This window comes from Piliocolobus tephrosceles, chromosome 6 (assembly GCF_002776525.5).
Source record: "Piliocolobus tephrosceles isolate RC106 chromosome 6, ASM277652v3, whole genome shotgun sequence".
Lineage (NCBI taxonomy): Eukaryota > Metazoa > Chordata > Mammalia > Primates > Cercopithecidae > Piliocolobus > Piliocolobus tephrosceles.
The window spans coordinates 94,796,534-94,811,472 of NC_045439.1; the positions used below are offsets into that span (position 1 = coordinate 94,796,534).

At 42.0% G+C, this 14,939-nt stretch overlaps 1 protein-coding gene across 4 annotated transcripts in view; it reads right to left on the minus strand.

Moving 5' to 3' along the window:
* PDE8A (phosphodiesterase 8A) overlaps positions 1-14,939 on the minus strand; it is a 162,076-nt gene that overhangs the window by 68,518 nt on the left and 78,619 nt on the right. For all 4 annotated transcript variants that reach the window (XM_026448316.2, XM_026448317.1, XM_026448315.1 and 1 more), the window contains exons 2-5: positions 12,691-12,747; positions 10,179-10,369; positions 1,475-1,531; positions 576-630 (exon numbers count right to left, since the gene is read on the minus strand). In XM_026448316.2, coding sequence (XP_026304101.1) covers positions 576-630; positions 1,475-1,531; positions 10,179-10,369; positions 12,691-12,747 — 360 coding nt within the window. The remainder of the gene's footprint in view (positions 1-575; positions 631-1,474; positions 1,532-10,178; positions 10,370-12,690; positions 12,748-14,939) is intronic.

Genomic DNA, 14,939 nt, shown 5'->3' on the forward strand with positions numbered 1-14,939 from the left:
AGCTGACCAAAGCCCCAAGCAACCTTTTGGCTTAGAGAAACCAACACATTGAAGGTAGGATTGGAGAGATAGAGAGCTGTGTTTGGGTTGCCTTATTTCCAGAATCCTTGAACTGGCTTAAAAATTTGCATGTATGCATGTCAGCATCATAACAATACATCCTATGGTATCATTTTTAGTGAATACGCCATTAAAGGAGATTTTATTATGTTTAGATGACTTTAGCAGGCATAATTTTGAGAGACTAAGAACATGAATTGTTACAGATTACATTAGCAGATTATAAAGTTAAACGAAGTTACACCAAACTGTAAAACAAGGACAGTAATTTTTTTTTTTTTAAGTACGATTGAGGCAGGTTCTCCTCATGTTGCCCAGGCTGGTCTCAAATGCCTGGGCCCAAGGGATCCTCCTACCTCGACCTCCCAAAGTGCTGGGATTACAGGTATGAGCCACCACGCCCGGCCAGACAATAATTTCTTTTTCTTCAAATTAATTCAAAGCTTTTGCTGAACTGAGATAAAATGATTTCTCAAATTGAATTATACTTGTATAACAAATAAGTGAGTACATACCCTTGTAAATCCAGCAGCAATGAAAGGCATTACGGACAACTCTTCTCTATCCACCCTTCAAAATAACACAGTAAAGAACATAGACATAGTTTTTATCAATTACATCTCACCTCTTTTACTCTACTAATTTAAATACTTCGTTATGTAATGAGTACTTTTAGATGAGTCAGATTAATATACAAATTTAAAGGATAAAGTTGAAAACTGTCTGCTGTTTCAGTTTCACATTTGGCTTTTTGGAATTACATATTATAATACTTGAAATGCAGAAACTACATTAATAGCAGGAATACACGAGTGTCCAAATATCTTTTTAATATATAAAATTTTTAATTTAAACGAAGTTAAATTTACTCCTATTTTCTTCTACTTCCAGGTTTTTTTTTTTAAATTCCTTTTTCCCCTACAGCTCAGGAAAAAAGTTTAAAGGACACAGAAACGTTTCTTCTATGTATAAAAACATATAAGCTAAGTAACATTAATTTGAATACTTGCCCTTCTAATATATTTCTCTTCTTTCCTTACTTCCAATTTAAAAACAAAACCTAAGATTCCCCCATTTATGTGTAATTCAAATCCTCAGAGATATCTGGAGTTAGAAGGCCCTAAGAAGATACCCCTAGAAAACATTCATACTTTTAGGAATGGAATTCTCTCACAGTTTGCCTGTTTCTAAAGTGAAAGGCAGTTTAAAAATCACAAAAATCTAGCATGAGAGCAGAAAGTCCTTCCAGGAAGTTAACCAAAGAAGCAAAATAAAGTAAGAAAGAATAAAGAAGAAAAGGCCATACTACAAAGGGGCATGCCTGACACAGCACGCAAGCTGTTATTTGGCCATCTGTTAAGAATAAGTATTACACTAACACCTCGATTTCAACATTAAAAAAATGAAAGTTTACCTGCGTACTACACCAACAATAACTGTGTTTTCTGAGAGTTTTGATGATCTGATAGACCTTAAAAAAAACACAAAACTTTAAAATAAATATAAAAATAATCCTTAAAAACCAAATATACTTAAACAATTACAACAATTAAAGTTGGAAGAGGGGTAAGAAGGGAGAGTAAATGATCCCCTCACTCTCTGAATTCACTCACCTTCTTGACTACTTGATCTTTCTCTCTTTTGGGGGCAAATTCCCATTCAGTGGACTGTGTTAACTGTAATAATTATGGAGTATGAATTAACAGTTAACTAAGATGATATGCATTCACTTGTTCTGATTTTTATTAACCTGCACTGTGTCAGGCAGAGTATTTTCCCTACTTTGTGCTTACAGGAAAGAAGCCGTTGGTCTCTTCTTCCAAAGGAAAATGCAAGTTTATGTCTATTACCACAGGTGATAGCTATGTTTACAATGGGGATAAAGGAGCCCAAGGGCTGGCTCCACTGCATTCTAAGGAGCACAAAGGATGAAGAGTTCCTAGGTAAAATGGAGGCTAAATTAATAACCAAAAATAATCCAAAACTAGGAAATGCAAGATATTGTAATCGGTCAGAAAGAAGAGCATCAACACCTCATGAGAGGGTTAAGAACAGAGGACTGGTCTAGAAAAGTACAAGAGACTGTTCCACTAAAGTTACCCAAAGAGTACGAGACTTCCCATACAGAGTGAATTCAACCCTTCTGCAGAAGCAGCTTTAGAGACCACGGGGAATGAAAATACAGCCAAAATATCAGAGCATAAATAAATGTGACATAGAATAGGAGAAAGAAAAGAAGTGCTCCACTGGAGAATATGCAACAGCTTTGAACTCATCCTACACTGGGAGAAGAAAGCAGGACTCTAGAGAAGAACAGCTCCACTGGAGAAGGAAGGAACGCACCCCAGACCCAGAGGAAGAAGACTCATGTAGGAGAGGGACTCTAAAAGGAGGAGAATGTAGAGGAACATAACCAGACTGCACTAGTCAAGTCACAGGTGAGCTGGCCTCCTGGAGAATGTGTCTAGGATGGCACAGAAATCAGTCAAGACTGACTGCATTTGCTTCAAGCTGTTAGTTCAAGGATTAGAACCACTTCTGAATCACAGAATCCAGAAAATAATTTGAGCGACTAGTTCTCAATTCTCCCAAAGATGGTACATAACATAACCATTCCAGATGCGTAAGAGATTCATCATGCATGATGGATGCCCCCGTCTTTTTTTGAGACAGGTTCTCATTTGTCACCAGGTTGGAGTACAATGGTGCAATCACAGCTCACTGCAGTCTTGACCTCCTGGGCTCCAGCTATGAGTAGCTGGGACCTCTGGCACATGCCACTGGCTAATTTTTTTATTTCTTGTAGAGACGAGGTCTCACTACATTGCCCAGACTGGTCTCGAACTCCTGCATTCAAGCAGTCCTCTTGCCTTGACCTCCCAAAGTGCTGCGATTACAGGTGTCAGCCAGCACACTCAGCCAGATGCCCCAGTCTTAGCAAACTTTTCCTGTAAAGGGTCAGGGAGTAAATATTTTAGGCTTTGCAGGCCATATGGACTCTGTCACAACTACTCAACTCTACCATTGTAGCACAAAGGCAGCCACACATAATACACAAACGAATGGGCATGACTGTGTTCTTCTTTGCCCATTCTTGCCTGTGGGCATTCAGGCTTCATTTTCTTATGGAATCCAGGTTGAGAAAGGTTGAATCTAACAACAGATGCAGAATAGGCCAGGGGTAGGGAAGTTGCTCGGGAATGGAAAAGCAGCTCTAGGGACCAGCCAGTAACTCTCATGCTCACCTCTTCCCCACCCCCTCAACATCTCTGCTTTTCCGTGTTCACTCTGTACTCCTCTAGTGTCCACCCACATATCCTCTCCAGAGGGAACAAACCAAAGGGTGCTGCATGGCTCTGCTGGAAGATCCCTTGTAGACACGCCACTTCAGGGCTTACTGGCCAGGTGTCAATCTCTAGTTCGACCCTGGTCCCCCTGACTGGGGAGAGCAGGCAGGCTCAGCTTCCTGGGCAAGAGCTATGGGAAAGGCTGCTTGGGCCTGGAGGGGTCACTGGCACAACAGACACTCACAGACACAGCTAGTGCACTCGTCATACCTGATGACTAATATTCATCCTAGCACTGATCTCAAACAGGGAATAAGAGACTCACAAATGGTATTTTCATCACTTCTAGTGACACTGTGTCTGTTCTGTGTTTACATTTCCATATCATGGAGATTTGGAAGGAGAAAGGGGAAATTTAAGTATGTAGCCGTTTCAAATCAGCTTTCAGCTTTTTAGAAGAAAAATCAAGATGGGAGTGATATAATGGCAAGTAGGCAAGCATGCAGGTGATCTCAGTAAGGAGCTTTGAATGACTTACTCATACCTGGAGACACAAGAATGAAAAGCACTAGGTTAAGGATAAAGTGGAAGGGAGGACCTTGTTTACCTGGAGATAAGCCCTTAAAAACAGCTCTAAAACTGTATAAAAAGGTAGAGACATACTGGGAACTTTTCTGGTGCATATGAAGGAAGAACAGGCTAGAAAACAGAAATGTCAGGAACCTGGATTGAAAATTAACATCCTTGCCTTGGAATTCATGAAAACTAGGAAAGAAATTACTTGGCATTATTGAAATGTATACCTGGATGCTTAGGAAGTCAGAATTCAAGAAGGTCACGAAAAAGATAGAGTGTGATCCTATAGCATGAGATTCTGAAAGCAGTGTAAGTACTCTGGGAAGTCCCCACCCACCCCACTTTTTTTATGAGACAAGGTCTTGCTCTGTCAGCCAGGCTCGAGTATAGTGGCATGATCATGGCTCACTGCAGCCTCGACCTCCTGGGCTCAAGCGATCCTCTCACCTCGGCCTCTCAAATAGCTGGGACCACAGGCATGTGCCACCATGCTTGGTTAATTTTTTGATATTTTGTAAAGATAGGGTTTCACCATGTGGCTCAAGCTGGTTTCAAACTCCTGGGCTCAAGCAATCTGCCTGCCTTGGCCTCCGAAAGTGCCGGGATTAGAGGTATGAGCCATCATGCTTGGCCTCACTGGGAAAGTCTTAAAACCATGCTACTTGGTTTACCATTAGGATTCATTTTGGCCACACAAGATAGAAAACATCAGAGAAGAGTGGTTTAAACAATATCTGTCTCACACATCAAAAATGTGCAGAGGGAGACAGTCCAGGGCTGCCATGGACTCTGCAGGATCAGGAACCTAGCTCCTACCAGTGTTTCTCTACTACTGTCTGTACATGAGGTTTCTTCCTCGTGGTCCAAGACAGATACTGAACACTAGCCATAATGTCCACATTCCAGACAGCAGGAAAAACGGAATGCTCCTTCCCTAAGGATACTTTCCAGAAGATACACATGATGGGTACATTGGCCAGCTGTAAGAAAAACTAGGGAACACAATCTATTTTCTAGGTAGCCATATGCCCAGCTACATATCAGAGATTCTGTTATTAGGAAAAGAATAGAAACGGATACTGGGGGCAACTAATAGACTCAAGCTACTCTAGGCAACTACAAATAATTCTGATAATGGACTCAGCACAACACTGGAAAAAAGGCCACATAATGGAGGCTCACTATAAGAACATAGCCCAGCCTTTTAATGAGTTAAGTTTTACAAAAGCACAACTCCATTACTTGTGCTTTGCTCTTTTTCTCTGCCATATGGTATGAGTTTCAGATGAAAAAGAAGGGGGATTGATAATGGTATAAAGGATCTGCACACCAAGGTGAATCAAGAAATTGTATAAAAGCATCTGGTGCTCTGGGTTCAATCTTGCTTCTTCATTCCACATAGATTTTAATTCTGTTAATGTGTTTTGGGTTTTCAAGCAGTACTTTTTTTTATTTTCTCTATTTACCTTTATGAGATCTTCCCTTTTATTACAGAGACCTACTCCTGTTGCACAAAGAAATACCGTTGCACCTCTTCTGAGTCCACTAAGCATATGTCTTCAAAAGGTTCTACAGTGTCTTATAAAAAATAATTGTCTTAGTCTTCAGGGCTGTTTTTCCCCCTTCATTATGTGGTGGCACTTTTCACAGGCCCCCCTTTGCATCCTGTTTACACACCCCTGAATACAATTCGCATCTGTGCAGGCTGAGAGTCTGCTAACAAAGAGGGTCACAAGAGTTTCCTTAGCACCTCTTCACTGAACACCCTTGGTGTCTGTAGCTGTCCTTCTCTTAGGTCTGGGCTATAGACCACATCAACAAGCACAGTTCAAGTTTGGAGAGTACTGCCAGCAGGCATGCACAGGTCTGCTGCAGAGCGGGCTCCTGGCCTGTGCTCTCTGATTCTCAAACTAAAATTGAGAACTGATGCAATTTGCTATTTGAAACTACAGTATGTGGAGAACTATCCTCAGGTTCCTCATGCCTCTGTCCCTTCTTAAAACACAGTAGAAAAACCATGTCTCTGTCCATATCCCTCTCTTCCTTCCTTTGGGTTTCTGAGTAGATGCAGAAAGTAAAGAATCAGGGAGCAGCAGGGATGGCAGGGGCTAGAGTGCAGGCCTCTGCCCAGCTCATACAGCTTTGCTGCTCTGCTGGGGCTCAGCCATCTGTTTCTCTGGTGAGAGCAACCTCCAGCATCCCAGGCTTGGCAGAACACAGTGGGAGTAAAGCAAAGCCCGTTTCCACTGCCTTCCTTTATGGCCACTGGTATTTTAGCTTCAAAGACTGAAGTGTGCAAGGCACAGTTCAGAAACAGGCTTCTTTATTAGTCTCCACAGTACGACAGATACAGTGGAGATCCCTATCCTTTTCTGTTCTCTCAGCTTCTGACCTATCATCTTACCTTTGTGTGTTTTTATTTATTATTGCTACGGTCAATTTTTGTCTCTTTTTCCCTCTTCATGGGTTTTTTGATAGGAAGTTGGGAGGAGACATTGATATCAAGTACCACAGTGGGAATATGAAGCCATACTCTGTTGGGAACTACTGGATGGGCCTCTAGCAGCCTCACAACTGATTGACTTGCCTCATCTCCTCCAGTTTTCTACTCCATTCTCCACTTGGTAGTCAAGTGATTTTCTATCCTGCTCGACACTCTCCTGCACAGAATATATCAATGTCTCAACCACCTACGGGGTGGAGTCCACAGCCTTTGGCTCAGCACACAAGGCCTTCATCATCTGGTTCACGTCTGCTGTTCCAGCCTCCCCTGACACCCACTCCGTATCTGCCTGACCAGCAGCCATCCAGCACTGAGCAGAGATGCCCGGATGTCTTGCCTGTTTCTATACATGCTGCTCCCTCTACCTGGAACATTTTCTCCACCTTTCTTCCTTTTAAAACTCCTGCTCATCCTTTAAGATGCAACTCAAGTGTCCTCTGGCACAGCCCTCTTTGACACAGGCACCCACAACACTGCGTAAACCTCTTCTGTGGGCACTTACAAGCCTATACCGAAATCACTCACTTTCCCTACTAACTAAAGTATTAGCTCCTCAGAGACAAGAAGCACATCTTACTCATCTATGTAGCTCTAGTACCAAATGCAGTGCCCAGACCTGAGGAGACTTGCAAAGTAGGGTTCCTAAACTGGTAGATTTGGAAATATAATAGACATAGAATATTTGCTGTTAGCAAGGCATCTCATAAGGAGTGTAAGAAGTTCCAAATGCCCCCAACAGAGAGATACAGGTGAATGCTAGTCATTTAGACAGGTCAACAACCGATGAAAAGCTCTTCATAGGCAGTGTTGATTAGGTATCCCAAAAGGGAAGATGAAGGGAAGGACACAATTCTGCAGGGCTAAGGTCTCACGAGCCACGTAAGTCAGCTCAGAGACAAGGCAAGCTGGTTTAAGGGCGGGGAGCCTGGAAAGATTTCTTGAACAGTCCAAAGTGGGCACGCATCCTTAAAGGGATGATCTTAAGGGAGATAAGCCAAGTAAGGGCCAGAATGAAGACAAAACTGATTAGGAAAATAAATCAGGGTCTGCTCTTGCCTCTAGAAAACTCACCACGATTAGTACAAGAACCCACCGCTACCCCAAATCCTCACCCAACAAGATGGAGATGATGTGGTAGAAAACAGCTTGTGAGAAAGACTTGAGATTCTTGGCCAAAGCTGTGATGTGGCCATCAGGAAATAAATGTGATCGGGGATTACATTTGTAAAGGCCTGCGCTCTCTGGCTAGCACAGTGGAGGGGACTGTTCTGCTTACTCGTCACTGGTTCCCCCAAACCTAGTGTGAGCTTTTTGGTTCTGAAGCCATGCTTACAAGGGCTATCAATCAGAAAAGGGTACCAAGGGGAAGCACCCTTGATGTGGTGGGAATATGAAACCAGGACCTGTTAGGAGCCACTGATAGCAGTAAGGGTGTGCTCAGTTCAGAAAAGAAAAGATGTCTGCGGGGGACACAATTCCTGTCCTCTAATGTTGGAAATCCATTGTGGGGAAGAGGAATAATAGATCTGTTCAAGCAATCCTGTGGGCCAACTGTGGACAAAGTTGGGTTCAATAAAAGCAGAGCTTCTAAATCTCAGGGCTTTCACTTAGTGAGCCCCAGGTCTCGAGGAGAGGCTGGATGGAGGGTGCTAGGCACTTCACAGAGGAGAGGCATAGCTGACATTCTGTGCTTCTCTAAAACCATATATTAAAGCAATCCAGTTCCCATTCTTTACTTAAAAACTATATAAAACTGTTATTTACATGATGAAAGAACTCGGATTAACTACAGTGCTTATGAAACTTGGTATTTGTGTGAGTTTTTAACTGAGACGTAACATTACTTTTTTTCACTGAAATATTTCACCTCCTCTAGTCCATGAGCTTATAAAAGACGAGAACTTCATTTTGTAAGTTTCAGTCTAAAACATTCTCTTGTACATAGCTCAATAAAAATCTGCTGAATGAATTAATCCTATTTTTTTAGAATATTCCTAAAACATATAACAATAGTACATTTTCTTCCCTTAAAAAGTGGAATATAATGTTATGTTTCTTTTACTACAATTTTTAACAGTGGAACATAACCAATACAATTTAATTTTTCTTTTACAATACAAGATGCTCTAGTAGTCACCTTTAAAGGTATGAACTTCCATTGTCCAGCACATACCTGTGGCTAGGCTTGGGCCTGGACAAGACTGGGAAAGAGACCAAGTTTTCTCCAGCCCCTCACGCTGTCCTCCCTTTTCTATCTCGGCAGCCATTTGGCCCACCTTAGACACCTCTACTGCCTTGCAACATTCCACCATGACTACCAAGTATCATGTAATTTACATATCATCTTCCCTTCCTCTGTGTGGTACCTATTCAATGTTAGGGATAAAGGGGATACTGGAAACCAAGTGTTCCAAATTTACAGCTGAGCTAAAACATCCCCAGAGAAGGCGCAGTTACCACAGACAAGCAGCTGTCCAGGAAGAGCCAAACAAGGTCCTGGACCTCCCTCTTTCCTAGCCAGAGCTCTCTCTATTTCTCTTGGGCTGCAATCCCCCATGAACGTGCTGGGTGACTGGCCAGATGACATGTCAAGAAATCTGGGGTAGGGCGGGCACGGTGCGGTGGGTCACACCTGTAACCCCAGCACTCTGGGAGGCTGAGGCAGATGGATCACTTGGGGTCAGGAGTTCAAGACCAGCCTGGCCAATATGGTGAAACCCCGTCTCTACCAAAAATACAAAATTAGCCGGGCATGGTGGTGTGCGCCTGTAATTCCAGCTACTTGGAAGGCTGAGGCAGGAGAATCCCTTGAACCCTGGAGGCAAAGGTTGCAGTGAGCTGAGATTGAGTCACTGCACTCCAGCCTGGGTGACAGAGTGAGACTCCATCTTGAGAAAAATAAAATAAAATAAATCTGGGCTACAATGATAATGGCTTATTGTGAAGTCAACCAGATCGAAACAGATGAGGAACATAGGCACATTTCAGGTACTAGATCAAGGCCACAGGAGAAACTACTGGAGGCAAGTCGTGGAAGGGTAAATGCTACCTAGTCTGACTACCAGGAGTGTGGAGTTCTCACCACCAAGGAAACAAACCCACGTTGACGTCACCACATACCCCACAAATAATATTTTAATATGGTGTCATGTGCTTGTCACCTTGGTTTTTAACCCACAGGTTTTTAATCTACTTAGCTTATATCTTTTCTCTCTCTTAAAAGTCAAGATTTTAAATGTCCTTCAAGTTAATATGTCATAAAATTTTATATTTGCCTTGCTTCCATCAGCAGCAAATAACTTTCTTTAAAAGGCATTTTTTAGGTTTAGGTCACTACACAGAATTCTCTCATAGTATTGACAATGTGCAAGTGTTATAAATAAAACCCATTCATCGAACATTAAAAGACAATTTTCAAAATTTTTACAACTTTGAAAACAATCTGAAAAATTATAATTCTTACTGCACTAATATGCAAGTGATATTTGTGGTTAATTACATTTTGGGTTTCACTTTGACCCTTAATAATTCTTCTTATCCATATTTTCTTACTGTTTCAAGTAAAGTGAAGCAAGAAAAAACAAAAGAGACATATATCAGTCCTACAAATAGTGAGGTTCTAATATTCTGTTTATTTTACATGCATGGAAAGCAACTTAAAAGAGACAGTGAGTCTAACTTAATCTATTTCTAGGCTGCATGTATTGTCACAAAGGCCAATGGGACTATTTAGGCCAGAGTCTTGGGCTTACCTGCACAGTGCCTCTGCATCCAGTTGTCGAGGATTTCTGTGGTCTATGATGATAATGTCATGATGTTTGTCCAGGAAACAGGCAAGGACAGCCTGAGCCTCCTTGGTAACTGTACACTTAAACCCTGCTTTTTCACATGCCCTGCAGAATCCATTACATTGGTTATCTTCTTTGGTAAACACTAAAAGTACCTGAATCAAAAGAGCACAAACACTTTTTTTGAAAAAAATGTTAGAATTGTCATTTCTTACACTTTTTTTTTTCTTGAGACGAGTCTTACTCTGTTGCCCAAGCTGGAGTGCAATGGCACAATCTCGGCTCACTGCAACCTCTGCCTCCCAGGTGCAAGTGATTCTCCTGCCTCAGCCCTGCCAAGTAGTTGGGCCACAGGCACACGCCACTATGCCCGGCGAATTTTTGTATTTTTAATAGAGATGGGGTTTTGCCATGTTGGCCAGGCTGCTCTCGAACTCCTGGCCTCAAGTGATCCTCCCACCTTGGCCTCCCAAAGTGCTGGGATTACAGGTGTGAGCCACCGTGCCTGGTCAGAATTGTCATTTCTGTGTGTGTGTGTGTGTGTGTGTGTGTGTTTTGGGGGGATGGTGGGTGAACGACAGGGTCTTCCTCTGTTGCACAGGCTGGACTACAGTAGTGTGATGTCACCTCACTGCAACCTCCATCTCCAGGGTTCCAGTGTTCTTGTACCTCAGCACCCCCCGTGGCTGGGAGATTACAGGTGTGCACCACCATGCCTGGCTAATTTTTGTATTTTTAGTAGAGATGGGGTCTCTCGATGCTACCCAGGCTACTCTAAAACTCCTAGGCTCAAGTGATCCACCTGCTGTGGCCTCCCAAAGTGCTGGGATTACAGGTGTGTGTCACTGCACCTGGCCATATGCCTACGTTTTTGCTAAGAAACCCACTGACAGAACTCAACAAAGGTTTAGTTAAGCATTTTATCTTGAAACTAAATGAATTAAAACACATTAATATTTATTTTAGCTAAAAGAAAGTTAACTGGGTAAGTTCTCAGATGGTGAATGCTAATATCTTGGTGAAATTATTGGAATACTTAATCCTATAAATAATGTATTGAAATGTTTGACAAGATTTTATGTAATTCCTCCAAGTTAAAAAAAAAAAAATCACTTTGATTAAAAGAAGAAAGATTTAAAGTAGACCAAAATGTGACACTTCAAAGCCTAGTGACACAGTCACAGGTACAAGAGGTAGCATCTGTGCCTCTGCCCAGGACAGTGGCTGGCTGTTCAGGACAGGGGCTGGCTGCCCCTGATCACGTCAGTCCTGGCCTGGAGCAAGCAAGGCCTGTATCCATAGGTTCTTCCTTATCCAGCCAGCCTCCTTCCCTCTCTCTCTGCCTGCTATTCTCACTCCCAATCTGGTTCAGGAGCACCGGTGCTCCATCCCTTCAGAAGCAGACTGACAATGGGGCAACAGTGGTAAGGAGGAGATGGGCAGCCTGTGAAACAGACTGCAAAGCTGTCAGAAACCCTCCTTAAGTTTATTTCTTCCAAGTTTACTCAACTACACAAAGACCATACATACAGAGAACTAAGAGCACACATTTCTGTCAGCACTTTCCACATATTTTTAAATGTAATAGTGAATGAAACATGTGTTTATGTGCGGGGAGTCTGGATAAGTTGACTAAATTTCAATTGGTTGCTTTCTGTCTCATATTTTGAATTACATATATTACAGGTATCTTCTCTCTGATACAGCTGATTCAGCAACATTGAAAAGACAATCTTTTTACTTTTTATATTGGAAAATTTCAAATCTACAGAAACGTGAATGAAAATGAACACTAAAGATACCCTTTCTCTACATTCATCAACATTTTGCCACCTTTGCTATGCTTTCTCTCTCTCTCTAAACACGTACATGTACATACATGCAATTATACACATTTTTTATTTATTGCTGAACCAATTTTTTCCTTTTGTTTGAGACAGGGTCTCATTCTGTTGCCCAGGCCGGAGTGCAATGGTGCGATCATTACTCACTGCAGCCTTGACCTCCTGGGCTCAGGTGATTCTCAAAACCTCAGCCTTCCAAGTAGGTGGGACCACAGGCGCACACACCTCCACGCCCATCTAATTTGTTGTTGCTATTGCTGCAGAAACTGGGTCTCCCTATGTTGCCCAGGCTGGTTCCAAACTCCTCAAGGACTCCTCAAGCTCAAGAGATCCTACTGCCTCAGCCTCTCAAAGTGCTGGGATTATAGGCATGAGCCACCGTGCCTGGGCTATTGCTGAACCAATGAAAGCAGGCTACAAACACTTCATCTCTAAACACCGCAATGTGTATTTCTAAGAAAAGGATATTCTCTTGTATAACTATAATACTGTTACAGAGTTCAGGGAATTTAACACCGATCCAAACACTATTATCTAAATGAAAGACTATTTTAAATGTGTAAATGTAGCTCCACCTCCACCCTTTTTAAAGAAAATCAGCATGTGAAAAATACAGCACAGTTCATTATTACCTGAAGTTGATCTTGATGAAATCTCATGGGGCCAAATTGCACATCAGCTACTGCTACCTGTAAGAAAGAGATCTGCTTAAAATTGAAAGAAAAAAAAGACAACAGAGAGAAGCTTAACTTTTTCTCTCTCTAATCAGTGCCAGAAATGAAAGCAAAATTTCTATTCTAGAGACAAATAAAGTAAATAGTAGACAAATGAAATGATTATGAGGAATCCTAAGGATCTCCTTATGGCCCCCAGGAGAAGTGGGGAGCAGGAAAGGAGAAATAAAATGAATAAATAAAATGAATGTGATTCTGGCTTTGCCTTTTACTAGCTACATGTGACTTTAAGTGAATTAATCTTCCTCAGCCTCAATTTCTCATTTGTTACAAAGGCCAAATGAGATGACAATACAGAAAGCCCCCCAATAACAGATACTAAATAAACGCTGATTCCCTCTGTGCCTATTTCCATTTTTTTCCTGATGGACGATGAAATCTTATATCCAAATGGCACACGAGTAATGCAGTCCAGCAGGCAGAATCGCGGAATGTCATTGAGAAATGGTTGACACTTTCCATTTTACAGAGGAGCATAATAGCATTTACTGATAAGTACTTATCCATTTGAGAATGTAATGCTAAATCAAAGATAAATATAATATCGTAACCAAACCCCAATGAGTAATAACAATCACAGCACCAATGGAAGATTCAGTGTGTTCTGGTTATTGTGCTAAGGGCTGAACATACGTTATTTCACTGAATCCGATAGTAATGTGGTGAGAGTTTATAGCTGGAAAACTGAAGTTCTAATTACCCTGCATTAAGGCCACACAGCAAGTGGCAATGCTGGGATTCCACCCAGGTTTGTTTAGCTCCATACGTGCTGTAAACTCAGGAACACTAGACGATTTGAATAGTCTGTGCACAACACAAAGGGGCCCAAGGAAGGGAGAAGGTGGGGCTGAAATCCAGTTCCAGGTGATGAATTCTGGCATTGGGCTGCTACCCAGGGAGACACATTTTGTAATCTGCCCAGAAACTCTGTAGGTGTTGATGAGATCCCAATCTAGACCTCTATGTGATGGTATGATTCATCACAGCAACAGAAGAACAAGATCCATAGGACTTCCTACAAAATGTTTCCCAACTGACTGCCCTCCTCCAATCTCTCCCCTCAAGCAGTGATCTATTCTAGTAAGCACATAATATGAAGTTTGCTTAGTGATGGGAGAAAAATCGACATATATTTTTAACCATGAGAAGCTGATGTCTACTAATTATGGGCCACTGGCTCAGTTTCTGAATTGCTTTCTAATAATTTTATCTCTCAGAAGGCATAAAAAGAATGATGGTCCCTAATATTCTAGACCAAAGACTGAGGAGGAAGATTCTTCAGTTAGGTGAAAGAGTCAGGAGAACAGACAGTGCATGGTATCACCTATCCTCTTGAGTTGTGCAACTATGGGCCAGTCTCATACTGGTGTAACTGGATGCCAAAGCCAGAATTTCTGAGGGAAGATGGTCCAAGAGGTCCAAGGAGAGTCTTAAAAGATGGATTCAGAGAAGACAGTAGAGTAAGAAGCACCAGGAATCTGTCTTCCCACCTAGACAATACTGCACTGGCAGAATATGTCTGATACAGCTTTTTTAGGAACAACTGAAGACTTGCAACTTCCAGGGGAAGGCTTGGATGGTAAACTGCAGCTAATTTTAGCTCTTAGCACATAGCAGGTACCCAGGCCCATGGTGGGTAGCTGTGCATGTGTTCCTGAAGCAACCTGCACACAACTTGCAGGACCTAGGGAAGGCAAAAACAACCTTGTCCTCCAAATATCGGGGATCTGTGCTCTGATCACTGAATACAGAGGTGCAGACAAAGAAGGGGTGCATTATTGTTGCACTTTCTCCCATTGTTGCAAGCCATCCCCCCTCTAATTGAAGAGACTTCTAGGAGATTTAAAGGGCTAACGCCCTTCCTCTCATTTTTTCTTTTATCCCCTTTGAGAGTCAGACATTAGGGACTAAAGCATTCAAAAGCAATGGCATATACAGGGAAAATAAGAAAGAGATTATGCAAGCCTAGGGAAAGGCTTAGAAAATGCCTGAGAAGACCTTAAGTTTACACATTAGACTGATCCTTGGCACAGAGATGGCCTACCACAATTAAAAACAAAACAAAACAAAACAGTAACAGCAAACCCTGGGGAAGACGGAGAATATGACTTCCAGAGTTACCACATTATTAAATTCAAATGTCCAGT